The sequence below is a fragment of the Octopus bimaculoides genome, chromosome 8 (genome assembly GCF_046866305.1).
Source record: "Octopus bimaculoides isolate indiv1 chromosome 8, ASM4686630v1, whole genome shotgun sequence".
Lineage (NCBI taxonomy): Eukaryota > Metazoa > Mollusca > Cephalopoda > Octopoda > Octopodidae > Octopus > Octopus bimaculoides.
Window position 1 is genome coordinate 22368093 of NC_142935.1, and position 14765 is coordinate 22382857.

Here is a 14765-nt window from a genome sequence, read left to right on the forward strand (position 1 = left end):
TCTCTTGAATTAATCATCCATTATGTTGTAGTTTTGAGATTCCAATGATGTTATTTGTTTACATTTAGTATGATATTGTAGGGTTGGTGTAAGAGACCAGATAAGGGCTGTTTGAGCATTAAACAACTAGAATATTTTGGCTTGATATAGCTGGTTTAAATGTTAAAGGGTTAAACTACTGGCCAGGAAATTATTATACTTTAAAGAACAGTCTCTTGTGCCACCAAAATTAATTCCTGTTGTGGTTTAACCCCAGGTCAATCTGACTACACAAAGCCATTCCAGTATGATCATTCTGTTTTTTGAGCTGTGATCAATTGCTTTTTATTCAGTCATATTGTATCTAGGACTACATTTTCCAAAACATCCTTCCCTTTGTTAAAGACTACAATGAAATATGGTTGCTATATCCAGCAGATCAAGCAACTATAGAGAATTTCCTTTAGTGGAAACATTAGTAAAATAATTATAAGTTAATGTATTGGATTTCAAAACTAAATGGAAATTAATAGAAAAATATTGATGTAAAACTCACTTCTTTCTTCAAAGATAAAAACAAGAGATGTATCTAAAATGACTGAGAAGCCGAGGGTTTTTTTTTTTTTTTGTTTTGTTTTGTTTTGTTTTTTCGTGGTTCAATGAAGAGAAATATGAAGATATGATATATCAATGGACGGAGAGAGAAAGAGATGGTATGAAGATTCAGATAATATCAATTTCTCCTGTTAATCACTGAAATGATCTTAAGCACACACACACATACACACACACACACACATCAGTCCACTTTTACCATGGACATCAAAACATACATCACATCTAAACACCAGTAGGGCAGACACAGTTGAAATTCTGTAGCATCAGTGACCAGCTCAATAGGAAGGCCTGTTGCTCGTTTTTGATCTGAGACTGGTGCTTTGAAATATCTTCTATCTTTTACTTGTTTCAGTCATTTGACTGCAGCCATGCTGAGGGCACTACCTTGATCCCAATATTTATAAAGCCTGTTACTTATTTTACTGGTCCTTTTAGCTGAAATGCTAAGTTACAGGGATGTAAACAAACCAACATCAGACATCAAGCATTATATATATATATATATATATATACATATATATATATATATATATATATACATATATATATATATATATATATATATATATATATATATATACATACACGCATGCACACAACAGGCTTCTTCATAGTTTCCATCTACCAAATTCCCTCACAGCACATTGGTCAGCCAGGCCTACAGTAGAAGACAATTGCTCAAGGTGTCACGCAGTAGGACTGAACATAGAATCATGTAGTTGCAAAGCAAGGTTCTTAGCCACACAGCTAATATTATTTACATCAATATCTTAGCAGTTAATTTAAAATCCATCAATAACAGTTTCAAAAGTTCTGCTTGAGTAAGCTTTTTAATATAGAGCAGCATATTTGTTTTGCTACCTCGGTTAGAAATCCTCATCCAGTAGAAGAGGAGGGGGAAACTTTCCTTACACATTTTCTGTGCAATCAAATGTAATCTTGTCTTAGAGAGAGAGGGGGGGAAGAGAATGAATGAGAGAGAGAGAGAGAGAGAGAGAGAGAGAGAGAACATTTTTTATGGTCTAAGCCAAACCTTATTTTTTAATGCCATGGTAAGAAATATCTTTTTCTTTCTCTATGAGTCCTACAGATGAGAATTTAAAAAAAAAACGTTTCTGGATTTTTTTTTCCTTCTCCAATTCAAACTTAAGTGAAATTACCAAAAAATAAAAAAAGTAGAGAGGAAATAAAATTTCTTTATTTTTGTTTTTAATTAGTTTTCATTTATTTGTTATTTAATTTTATTTAGTGTCTTTCTTTGATAATTCTTTGCTTTTGCTTTCAATTCTGATAATAAAATCATCAGTTTAATAGGACACCTCTGTTATCAATGTAATGGGTTGGATGGTGGAGGAATATAAAACCAAATACAAACTGATAAGAAGAAGATAACCATGTAACCTTGAATTAATCTTTTGCCAGCTCTTCAAGAGTTGGTGGAAACCTGTTGCATACTATTCATTTCTCTAAGTAGAGAGAGAAGGAGGAGGAGGAGGAGGAGGAGAAGGAAATGCATTTCTTTATTTCTAAACATTTAAAGGAATAAAACCCTCCTACCTCCTCAGTGCCTCAAAGAGGTAACCGGAGAGGAGGTACATCCTGTTAATGGAATTCTGAGCACTGACATTGATATGAAAAATCAAAAACATTTTATTCAAAAACCTTATGACTACTTATGTGACCTCACAAACAAGGAAGATGACAAAAAGTTAACAAAGAAGTTAAATATAGTACATGAAACTGTAATATGATATATATATACACACACACACACACACACACATATACACACATATATATATATATATTAATAAATTATAGGGTAGCAAAAAAATTTTAGAAATTTTATTTACCACCAGTGGTCTAGCGAGAGTAAAAAACAGTCAATAGACTATGTATTATTCATTTAAAATGCAGAGATGCCTATAATAGGACATCTAACCTGCGGGTTAGATGTCCTATTATAGGCATCTCTGCATTTTAAATGACAGGAAGAAGCTGCCTGACTCAGCTCTTACAACACTGACTGGGTGCTGAAACAGCTACTTAACCACTCAAATGTGGAAGTGATATATCTCGACTTTGCAAAGGCCTTTGATAAAGTCGATCATGGAATGATATGTCACAAACTGCGTGATCTCGGCATAGTTGGAAAATTGGGAGAATGGCTTCATGACTTTCTGAAGGATAGAAGTCAGGTGGTAGTAGCCAATGGGGCCACCTCCAAGGATACACAAATAGTGAGCGGTGTTCCGCAAGGCACTGTTTTGGGACCACTACTGTTCATAATGGCCCTCTCAGACATGCCCTCAGTCACACAGAAAGCCACGGTCACAAGTTATGCAGATGACACAAAAGTCTCACAGGTAATACAGAACCCTGAAGACACTATGCACCTGCAATGTGAGCTGGATGAAATATACAAGTGGGCTAAAAAGAATAACATGCAGTTTAATGCTGAAAAGTTTCAAGCCTTATGCTATCAGCATGCAAGACTAAATGCAGAACCCATTAAATACACTGAACCTGGAGGGACTGCAATCCCAGAGGCAGAGACAGTGCGAGACATGGGCATCTACATGAGTAATAATGCATCCTTTCATGTTCATGTTGCTAAATTGTCAATGAAATGCAGGCGACTGACCGGATGGATTCTAAGGACTTTTAGAACAAGAGATCAGGAAACCATGATGGTGCTCTGGAAGACACTTGTTCTAAGCCACTTTGACTATTGCTCTCAGCTATGGTCACCAACCAGTGTCAAATTAATCTCAGAACTTGAGGCAATCCAACGAAGCTACACGAAGAAGATAGCCTCTATGCAGCATATAAGCTATTGGGAAAGACTCAAGAGATTAAGACTCTATTCCTTAGAGCATAGACGAGAAAGATATGCCATAATATACATCTGGAAGATCCTCGAAAGAATTGTCCCAAACTTTGGCATCGAAAATTACACAAATAAAAGAACTGGACGCCATTGCATAGTGCCAAGGACTCCAAATTTGCCATCAAGATGTAGGACAAGATACTGCAATAGCCTGGGCTTCAAAGGTCCACAGCTCTTCAATATCCTCCCGAAGGACCTGAGAGACCTGCATGCGGTGGATGTAGGTGTCTTCAAGACAAGGCTGGACCTCTTCCTGTCAGGTGTCTCAGATGAACCAACTTCACGGCAGGAGGCGCAGATGAGAGCAGCTGCATCAAACTCTCTCATGCACCAAATGTCAATTCCTGAAGTAAAATTCATGAAGTAAAATTGTGTAGCAACACCAAATGGCGGTGCCCCAGCATGGCCACAGCTCATGAGCTGAAACTAGATAAAATGAAAATGAATATATATACTTTATTTGTAACAAAACTGTCCGATGAACGGGAACGTGAAACTCCGAGTAACAGTTTTTTGTTATATTTCTGCTGCTTTTAAATAAAGCATATTACTCTACCTCTGGTATTTGAGTACTCTTTTTTCCACCTTGTTGCACATTTATGTGCTTACTCCGGTATATATATATATATATATATATATATATATATATATATCTCTAGCAATTAGAAAATGGAGGAGAATATGCGGCACCCATCAACTTGCAGACAGTGTATTCCGTTAAATTAATTAACTTATTTTGTAACTAAAATGACAAAAACCACAATATACAAATGCTTATGACATACCATGTTTGTTTATATATATATATATATATATATATATATATATATATATATATACATGTACACAACTGCAGAGGGAGTCTACAAATTATTTAACCAGGCAGTTATTATCACCTCAACATGATTGATTTCTTATTCTTGCTACTAGGTGTAGGCAAGTCTGTTAAGTACAGGTGTAGCTGTTAGGCACCCCCTAATCCTTAGCTAAAACATGACTATCATGTTTGAGAAGCTTCCTTCCCAAACACGTGGTTCTGCGTTTCAGCCTCACTATGTGACACCATGGCCAAGTGTCTTCTACTTCAACCTCAGGGCCTTGTGAGTGGATTTAATAGATGGAAACCAAAAGAAGTTTGTTTGTGTGTGTGTGCACATCCATGTCCGTACCCTAGTTTTAACAAAATGTGATAGTTGTAAGTAAGCATCATCATGCAAACGGTGCTATTCATTCCCAGTTTTCCATGTAAAACATACCTGGCTATGGGGAAACATTACTTCGCTTGGAAACAAATGAGGGGTGATATTAGGAAGGGCATCTATCTGTAGAAAACCTCCTTAGACAAAACACCATCTGACCCATGCGAACATGGAAAAGATGTTAAATGATGATGCTGATTTTCAAGGGTGGCAGATTAAATGGTTTGTAGCATTTAGTTTTATTCCTTCATGTTCCAAGTTCAAATCCTGCTGAGGACGACTTTTCCTTCATCTTTCCAGGCTTGATAAAGTAAGTGGCTCAAAGCATTAAATAGTTTGGGACCTAGCATTAAATAAATAGCTTGGGACCTACTAATTTTTCTAACACTGTCCATGATTATAAATAAGAGCTATTACTATATCACCATCATCATTTTACATCTGTATTCCATGCTAGAATCGATTGGGCTGTTTGACGAAATTCAACAGGTCACAAGACTGTGTCAAGCTCCAGTGTCTGCTTTAGCATAGTTTCTACAGACAGATGCTCTTCCTAATGCAGGCCATTTTACAAAGTGTACTGGATGCTTTTTTTCACATGACTAGCACTAATGAGATCACCAAGTAGCTTACAAGATAAGACTCTTTGATTGAGGGTGAATGTAGTATTGAAGGAAGTGGCTTAAGCCAGGTGTTGAGGGGCAGGTGCATAGCAAAAAGAAGAAATAAATGATTTGCTGTAGAGGAGATACTTAGCCACCCCAAAAGTAAAAGGGAGAGAAGATGGTGGTTGTGGGTATGTGTGTGCATGTAACAACAGCAGAGGAGTTTACAAACCCTATGCGATCGGTAAGATTAAATGTGTAGGGATCGGTGCCAGTAAGAAAAATATGAGCAAGAACAGGGAATTACAAACAAATGACTGAGTAGCATTCTAGGGCAGCATCGTATGCACACATATTTTTCTTTCAATTTGTAACAAATGGCCATGGTAGCTTCCTTAAATTGGTCAATTTAATTCAGAAGAGAGGAAACTGTTGGCTGCTAAGGCAGAGAAACAAAGCAGTTTCAGATCTCATTTACAAAATATTGCCTAACAAACATTTGCAATATACAACTCCAGACACTTTCCTTTCGATGCCTCCCAAGCTGTTTAGCAATGACCTTTCCCAAGCTTTCTGTTAACAGGAGACACAATAAATTACTGATGTCCTGTAAACTAAGCATACAGGATAAGAAGAAAAAGTACATGCAGCCATCTTTGTTTTGTATCTCCCTTTTTCTTTTAAATTAGTGTTGCCACGCATAATTAATCTAATGTTTCTGTTGAATGAGATTAAGTGAAATAGTTTTGAAATGGGAAATGTCTGTTGTGACTCAAGACAATGGAAAAAGATACACACGTAAATAGATACGTATATATGTGTTTGTATGTGTATATTTGTGCATATGTGTGTGTGTATGTGTGTGTGTGTGTGTGTGTGTATGTGTCTCACTGGATGGAGTACATTTTTTTTTTTGTTGAACCCACTAATAATGGAATAGTACACTATATAACACAAATATTGCTTATAAAGTTATCATATATATACACACACATATAAATATGCTTGGCTTGCATATGATTGTATAACTTGCATGTACAGAGAGAATGCACAGGATATATACATATAAACATATAAGATACTCTGTGTGTGTGTGTGTGTGTGTGTGTGTGTGTGTGATCATCATCACTGTTTTAACATCCACTTTTCATGTATGCATGGGTTAGATGGAATTTGCTGAGGCAGTTTTTTTTTTTTTTTGGCTGGATGCTCTTCCAGTTGCCAACCCTCAAGCAAAGTAATATTTCTTCATGATTGGACATATTTCCACAGCAAACTAGAAACAAAGAACACCACATGTATGACAGTGACACTTGTGTACAGTTATCATGTGATGTCCATACACACACATTTCACTGATTTCTGTACAGTTTCTGTTGACAAATTCCACTCAGAAGACTGAGTCTAAAACCACACTTACCCAAGGTGACAAGCTTCCATGTGTGTGTGTGTGTATTTATACATTTATGAAAAGTTTAAGTTATCTTTCATCATTACAGTATTACTGAAGGAAGAAATGCGAAACTGGGTAGCAACAGAAATGTTTATATATATATATATATATATATATATATATATATAACTGACTGGTACACCATCGGTTACGATTACGAGGGTTCCAGTTGATCCAATCAACAGAACAGTTGCTCATAATCAACATATCAGCGCCTGAGCACTCCACAGACATGCATACTCCTAACATGGTTCCCAAAGAGATTCAGTATGACATAGAATGTGACATGGTCAGCTCTTTGAATTACAAGTACAACTTATTGTTACCAAGTTGTCCCGTGAAAAGGCTGTGCTATTTCCACTACAACAATAAGGATAATATCTAAATAAACAGTGTCTCTCCTACTCAAGCAAGATGACACACACCAAAAACATAAAGCTTCAAAATAGCTGGAATATCAATTAAATCTCAAGTTACAAGAGCTGTGCTGAGTTGTAACCTTCATATTAAATCCTAAGAGGTTAAACCAACAGCTATTAACCAATGTGCTCACCTTTCTATTCCTTAAAACCCTTAATATATTTTCTCATAACATATTTCTCTAGGCATTAATATTAGGACATAAACTTTCATTCTTATCAGCAATACTGAGAAAGTTTATAGACGCAGGAGTGGCTGTGTGGTAAGTAGCTTGCTTACCAGCCACATGGTTCCGGGTTCAGTCCCACTGTGTGGCACCTTGGGCAAGTGTCTTCTACTATAGCCTTGGGCCGACCAAAGCCTTGTGAGTGGATTTGGTAGATGGAAACTGAAAGAAGCCCGTCGTTAATATGTATATATATGTATGTGTGTGTGTGTGTGTGTGTGTGTGTGTGTGTGTGTGTGTGTTTGTGTCTGTGTTTGTCTCCCCAACTTCACTTGACAACCGATGCTGGTGTGTTTATGTCCCTGTCACTTAGCAGTTCGGCAAAAGAGACCGATAGAATAAGTACTAGGCTTACAAAGAATAAGTCCCGGGGTCGTTTTGCTCGACTAAAGGCGGTGCTCCAGCATGGCCGCAGTCAAATGACTGAAACAAGTAAAAGAGTAGAAAGAGAGTAAACCCTGTATTAAACCATCCAGTATCATTTGCCCCGCTAAGGTAGTGCCTCACAGGGATCAGCAACGTACACTCTTAATCCTTAGCTAAAAGTTCATTCTTTTGCTGTAGTAGGGTAGTGAAATAAATGAGACAGAACTTCTCTTGGGTAAGATAGCATATTGCAGGTAGTTTTACACATTGGGAAAAATTGAACAAAGCATTTTGCAAGGTAACAAATCAATAGTCTATTCTCTAGAACTGTCACTGTTTACACTGGTGAGTATTAATCAAAATTAAGTGGACTTATAGCCAAGATGTGGTAAATGTGTTGTATTCACAATCATCAGAACATGGGTTTGATTCCCAGGATGGACAGTGTGTTATGTTGTGCTGGGACCGGTATGTCAAAGAATAGACCCAATGTTTTCTCTGCACATCATAAAAAGCAACTAAATGAGGTTGAGGTAGAATTTGCACTTTGACCTTGTAAAATTCTCAACATCAAATGACTGTCCAAACTGACCCATGGATTGGAGGCTTGTCACCCAAGTGGGGCAGAGATGTCAGCCACCAGGAGGAGTAGGGAATCACCAACAAATGGTGGATGCAGCAACTCATTTTTACAGCGCATGCCATCCCCTACTACTGCTACTACAACTACTACTACTGCAGCCAAGATGACTCACAGTTACATAAACTTAGCTTTTCGGACTTAAGTGTCTTAGCTACAAAACAGAGCTAATATTTGTGACAGGATACAAGCACCAAGAACTGTTAGTTGCCAATATCATATTGACTTAACCATTTATGCTCTCTTCATCATTAAGCCTAATAGTAACAATTATTTCTACCACAGGCACAAGGCCTGCAATTTTGTAGGAAGGGTGCCGGTCGATTATCTCAACCCCAGTGTTCAATGGGTATTAATTTTGTAAACCGCAAAAGAATGAAAGCAAAGATGCTCCTGATGGAATTTGAACCCAGAATGTAAAGAGCTAAAAGAAATGTTGTTAAGCGTTTAGGCCAATATGGTAATTATTCTGCCTTTGGCATGATAGTGACAATAACGACATCCAACATAGGTAAATGCTAGATGTCCTTGAAAGAAATATTGTCTTTAAAATAAATCGACCTAGAAATTGATAGCTATTTATTTTATCCGGGAAAGATGAAAGAAAAAGACAGCAAGGCATCATTTGAATGGAGTGTAAAAGAATACACATCTTCAACAGATGCTTGACAATCTGGTATAATGTTTAGTATTGTTGTTGTCTCCAGCATGCATTTAATAATCACAATATTCGCAAATTATCAAAGAGATAGCTTATGTGAGGATTGATACCCATTTTGAATATCTATTGCACACCTTTTAGATTTAAGTAACCTTTCATTTGCAGAGATGATGACGATGATGATGATAGATCAACCCTGTTTGATCAAAAGCATTCCAACCATGAACATCCAGTTATTTGTGGTTTATGTAGGACGACATTGTCCACTGAGTCCATTTTTAAGATGGTTATGTAATGTGATATTGATTTAGCCTCTATTTCTATCATAAGTTGAACTTCTTTTTTGTTAACAAGGAAGGGTTGTGTTGCAAAGGAAAGAGTAAGAAGAAATGAAACTAAGATTCTAAGGATTTTCTTGGTCATTGTGCCAATCACCAAGCAGAAAGAATGTAAGCCACTCTGTACTCAGTGGATGCCACCTCATTATCATCGTTTAACGTCTGCCTTCCATGCTAGCATGGGTTGGACAATTTGACTGAGGACTGGTGAACCAAATAGCTGCACCAGGCTCCAATCTGATTTGGCAGAGTTTCTACAGCTGGATGCCCTTCCTAACGCCAACCACTCCGAGAGTGTAGTGGGTGCTTTTACGTGCCACCGGCACAAAGACCAGTCAGGCGGTACTGGCAACGGCCAGACTCAAATGGTGTATTTTACATGCCACCTGCACAGGAGCCAGTCCAGCAGCACTAGCAATGATTTCACTCGAATGTCTTTACACGTGCCACCAGCACAAGTGCCAAGAAGGCGACACTGGGCACACAGTGCCATCACGATTTCGCCTTTGCTTTCCCCAACAGGTCTTCGCAAGCCGAGATTGAAATTAAAGAGAGGGTGTGAGATTATGTTCCAAATATTGAAATACCTTTCAGAAGTATTACCCTACCCATGAGTTTAGGTTACTAACTACCTGGTGACATGTTTCTGTGAAAAATACTGACAGTCATTAAACATTTCTGGGAAACAAGCCGTTGACAGGAAGTAACAGTTTGGACCCCAGTAAAGCAAAGCACTAACCAAAAGGCCTCCTGCAATAAAGTTTGATGATAGGAACAGACCTCCAGCTGTAAAACACTTGCTTCATTCAACATTTATGCAGATAACCTGATTTACAGAATTATTTTATGGTAACACAGTAAAAGAAATAGCTTGTAAGTGTGTGTGTGTATGAGAGAGAGAGAGAGAGAGAGTATAGAAAATCATGTGTAAGTGTATGATATTGGAATTTGTGTGCCATACAGTGTCATATATGAGTGGTATATTTGTGTTTATGTATATGGTATAATAGTATAGTATAGTGTGGTACACTTATATGTGCACCAGAGCATAGTATTTAGATAAAACAGAATAGTTCATAACAAGACTAGCTGAACCTTCTTAAGCTTTTCAACCAATGACAGACGTTATCTCACCATTCATTCCACAGCCTTTAAGTGGTATCAGAGTTTCAAATCCAGCTACATAATACGTGATATCACTAGTATCAATAAAAGGAGGATACTGACACAAGAAGTTCAGATTTATGAAAGATTAAGAGCAGCAAACACCAGCACCTACCACCACCACAACCATTTTTATCATCTCAAACCTTTGAATCTATTTAATCATTACAAAAATATATATTTTTTTTTACTTACCACTACTACTACTTGCTTCAACTTTTTGCTTTCTGGTTAAATCATTCCTTCTAAACATTCCTTAACTCGGGTCAACTCATAACATATAACATAAAAACCTAACTGAATGAATAGGTTAGGACTTGCGCTTAACTTGAGATTGATAATCTCTAAGTATCATCAATTCAGCAGGTGGGTTTATATATATATACATATATATTATCATTAACTACATTAAGTTCTATAATGAATAAAATTAAAAACAGAAAGGAAAGAGAAAAGCAACTTTAAGCAAATGCAACTTGTACTTTTTTCTCACCATCCTCTACCACGTGTATGAGAGTTAAGAATAAAATATTTCCAGTATTAAAACAAAAAATAAATCAAAAGATTAATCATTGTATTACACAAAGACTTGCTAACATTTTTCCCCTGCTGTTCCCAGACTATATATATATATATATATATATATATATATTATTTCAGAGTCAACTCCTAGCAAATACAGAACATGAGAATAAGTATTTAAAAAAAAAAAAATTAAAAAAACATAGTATTTAAAATAAAAAAAGACCCACCCAAAAGGTGCATGTGTGTATACATACACACATATATATATATATATACACACACACACAAACATACACATGCATAATATTAATGACTTACACAACCTTATTATATTGGTAGTAGTAACTAGTGACTTATGTACCAAAGTAGGTCACTGTAACTATATTCAATACAGAAAGAACCTGACTTCTTTTTCAACAATTTAGATTATTACCAAATAGATAAACAACTATGAGCCTCTACACACAAGGTCACTTGACCTAGCAGCCAAATCTTCTCCAAATAACACACACCTCTCTTAATAAAAGAGAAAGATATATTATATAATGAATGAGTCCTGAAAACTATGACAGAATGTTCATGGTTGGAATGCCTTTGAACACAGGCCTGTTTAATCAGAGCTGACCTATGGTCAAATGGCAAAGAGAAACAAGTTAAAACGTATTCAATGATTTCTATAGTAAAAACTCCATTAAACTTTCAGTCAACTTACTGCGTGCACACACAAACACACACATAGAGTAAACCTTGTTGTTCATTATCAAATTAATTTACAGCGAACTGGCAGAATTGTTAACATGCCAGACGAAAATGCTTAGCAGCATTTCATTCATCACAACATTCTAAGTTCAAATTCTGTCACGGTCGACTTTGTTTTTTACCTATTCGGGGGTTGATGAAATTAGTCTAAGTTGAGTACTAGGGTCAATGTAATTGACTGGTCCCACACCCCTAAAAGATTTCAGGCATTGTACTTATAGTAGAAAGGATTATTTTTTATGTTTCTTAATTCTTTTAAACATGAAAAAAAAAAAAAAATTGACTATATTATTAAACACCATAAACTGAAAGCTGAGAAAATAAATTTGCTGTATACAAGCAGAAATTACAAGTAGAAACAAAATTATCAACTAACAAAGTGTTGGTGTCACATAAATGATATTCAGTAACACTGTGAAAACCAAAAAAAAAAATAATAAAGTACTTCTAATCTATGGAGAATAGCCTAGTGACTAGGGTGTTGAACTCATGATTGTAGGATTGTAATTTCAATTCCTGGAGCATGTAGTAAATTGTGTTCTTCAGCAAAACACTTCATTTCATATTACTCTATGTAACAGATACACTATGACAGATTGGCATCCCATTCAAGAAAAAAATCTGTGATCGCAGTCACTAATATGCCATGGAAATCAAGTAATTGGTCCTATGAGTCATAAGACTTGACACAGTAATTGGCCAGGGGTTGATGATGATGATGATGATGATGATAACACAAAATCTAAGGGAACATCTAGTAAAACCGGGAACATTACTATTTAATATCCCCATAGGCCATAGACCCTAAATCGGTACCTAGAGTAACAAACTATTTAAAATAGAAAACAAGGATATTTGACAGCTATTTCTAGCTGATGTGTTGTGTCCTATAACACCCTCCCTTGCAAAGAGCCACTATTTGTGTTATTGAAGTTTACATGAGGAAGAAGTTTGCTTTCAGATATAACAAGCGTTTGGCATGGCCCAAGCCCATTGTACTGCCTACACACACGTGTGTGCGCACACGCACGCATGCGCGTGATGGTTTAAACGTATTGCTGTATTTTCTGCCCCATTTATTTGCTGGCCCACCTGCAACCACCGACTTCCAGCAGGGCTACTAGTGGTTAGCATCAAACCCACAAGTGGTGATTCCTTCTTCCCTTCCCCCACTTGCACCAGTCTTGGAGGTCCTGCAAAGGTCACGATGGTGCTGCCTCCTCTCCTTTGATGAAACCATAAAAATTCAAAAAGTTTAAAAAAAAAATCAAGTAATAATAAAAAAAAAAACAGCATCTGGCAAGATAGTCAAATGTAAGCACTAGATAAGTGAATGAATATAATGTAGGTGAGTGTTAACTTAGACATCAACCACTAATTCAAAACAATACTTAGCTAAATTACATTTATCTTAACTAAGTCATTAGATTGAAATTGGAATAATTGGCAGGTCTACAATAACATGATTCTAATTGACAGCGGGAAGTGATATAACACAACACCCACAACTGATGCCCACATTTCAACAACTGGAACAGTTGTGGAAGCAATATAACATTACACCAAGTGATGCCATAATACTCAGACTATAAGAGATATGACTTATGACAGCGATAACCATATCATAAAAACAGCTATTGTGATGTAGGTGTCACTATTAGTTATTTTGGAATAGGTGTCACTATTATAATGGGGAAGTCAGAGTGTTGGACTCATGATCATAAGATTATGGTTTTGATTCCTGGACTGGGCAACATGTTGTGTTCTTGAGCAAAACACTTCATTTCACATTGCTCCAGTCCACTCAGCTGGTAAAATTGAGTAATCTTGTGACAGACTGGCGCCACAACCAGGGAAGAATATATACACCAGAGAAACCAGCCCTATGCTGCTTGTGGAGTAATGTGAACTAACCATAACCATTACAACTGTTGCATTGCATGGGTATGAATACCACAATTGTGGTGAGAGCATCACTACCCACCTTATGTGGTGTGAGCAATACACCCAAAGGTGTTATAGAATGGGTATTAGTCACAGCCGTTGCATTATGGGTAACAAAGCCTAAGCTGTTGGCTGTGAACACCATGCTTGATACCACTCCCATATTTATTCTGATGAGTGGAGGTGTAATGGCCCAGTGGTTAGGGCAGCGGACTCGCGGTCATAGGATTGTGGTTTCGATTCCCAGACCAGGCATTGTGAGTGTTTATTGAGTGAAAACACTTAAAGCTCCACGAGGCTCCGGCAGGGGATGATGGTGAACCCTGCTGTACTCTTTCACCACAACTTTCTCTCACTCTTACTTCCTGTTTCTGTTGTGCCTGTAATTCAAAGGGCCAGCCTTGTCACACTGTGTCACGCTGAATCTCCCCGAGAACTACGTTAAGGGTACACATGTCTGTGGAGTGCTCAGCCACTTGCACGTTAATTTCACGAGCAGGCTGTTCTGTTGATAGGATCAACTGGAACCTTCGACGTCGTAAGCGACGGAGTGCCAACAACATTTATTCTGATGTGAGTGTCACTGTCATAGCCACTACAGTGTACACACCTGACACTGTGGTGTACCACTGAACAAAGCAAATAAATCTGCCTTCTCAAGTTTGTCTGACTGGCATTATGTTCTTAAACCTCTACTTCAAGATGATCAGAAACAGGAAAAGCATCCAGTTGTAGCGAGAACATCCATCAAACTTATCTTATCCAGGGTAAACCAGGAAAATAGAGAGAGAGAGAAATTAAGTTGGTGGACAGGTGACTAAATAATCAAGAGTTCAAATCTTAGTACAGCCACTGAGTTTTGCCCTTAGACAAAGCTCATGACTCTACTTGTCTCAGTGTGTTTAAACTAACAAGTTTCAATCTTACATCATAGTTGAATGGTTAAATGTATAAACTGCATTAAACCATAAAAACAAC

General features: G+C 37.1%; 1 protein-coding gene across 2 annotated transcripts in view; it reads right to left on the bottom strand.

Moving 5' to 3' along the window:
* LOC106872032 (uncharacterized) overlaps window positions 1–14765 on the bottom strand; it is a 335806-nt gene that overhangs the window by 290483 nt on the left and 30558 nt on the right. Inside the window, exon 1 of one of the 2 annotated variants that reach the window (XM_052969985.2) lies at window positions 10755–11181. The exons of the other annotated variant lie outside the window; for it this stretch is intronic. Within the exon in view, the coding sequence (XP_052825945.1) occupies window positions 10755–10812 (58 nt within the window). The 5' untranslated portion in view covers window positions 10813–11181. Of the gene's footprint in view, window positions 1–10754; window positions 11182–14765 lie in introns of those variants that run through there. 2 annotated transcript variants of the gene reach the window in all.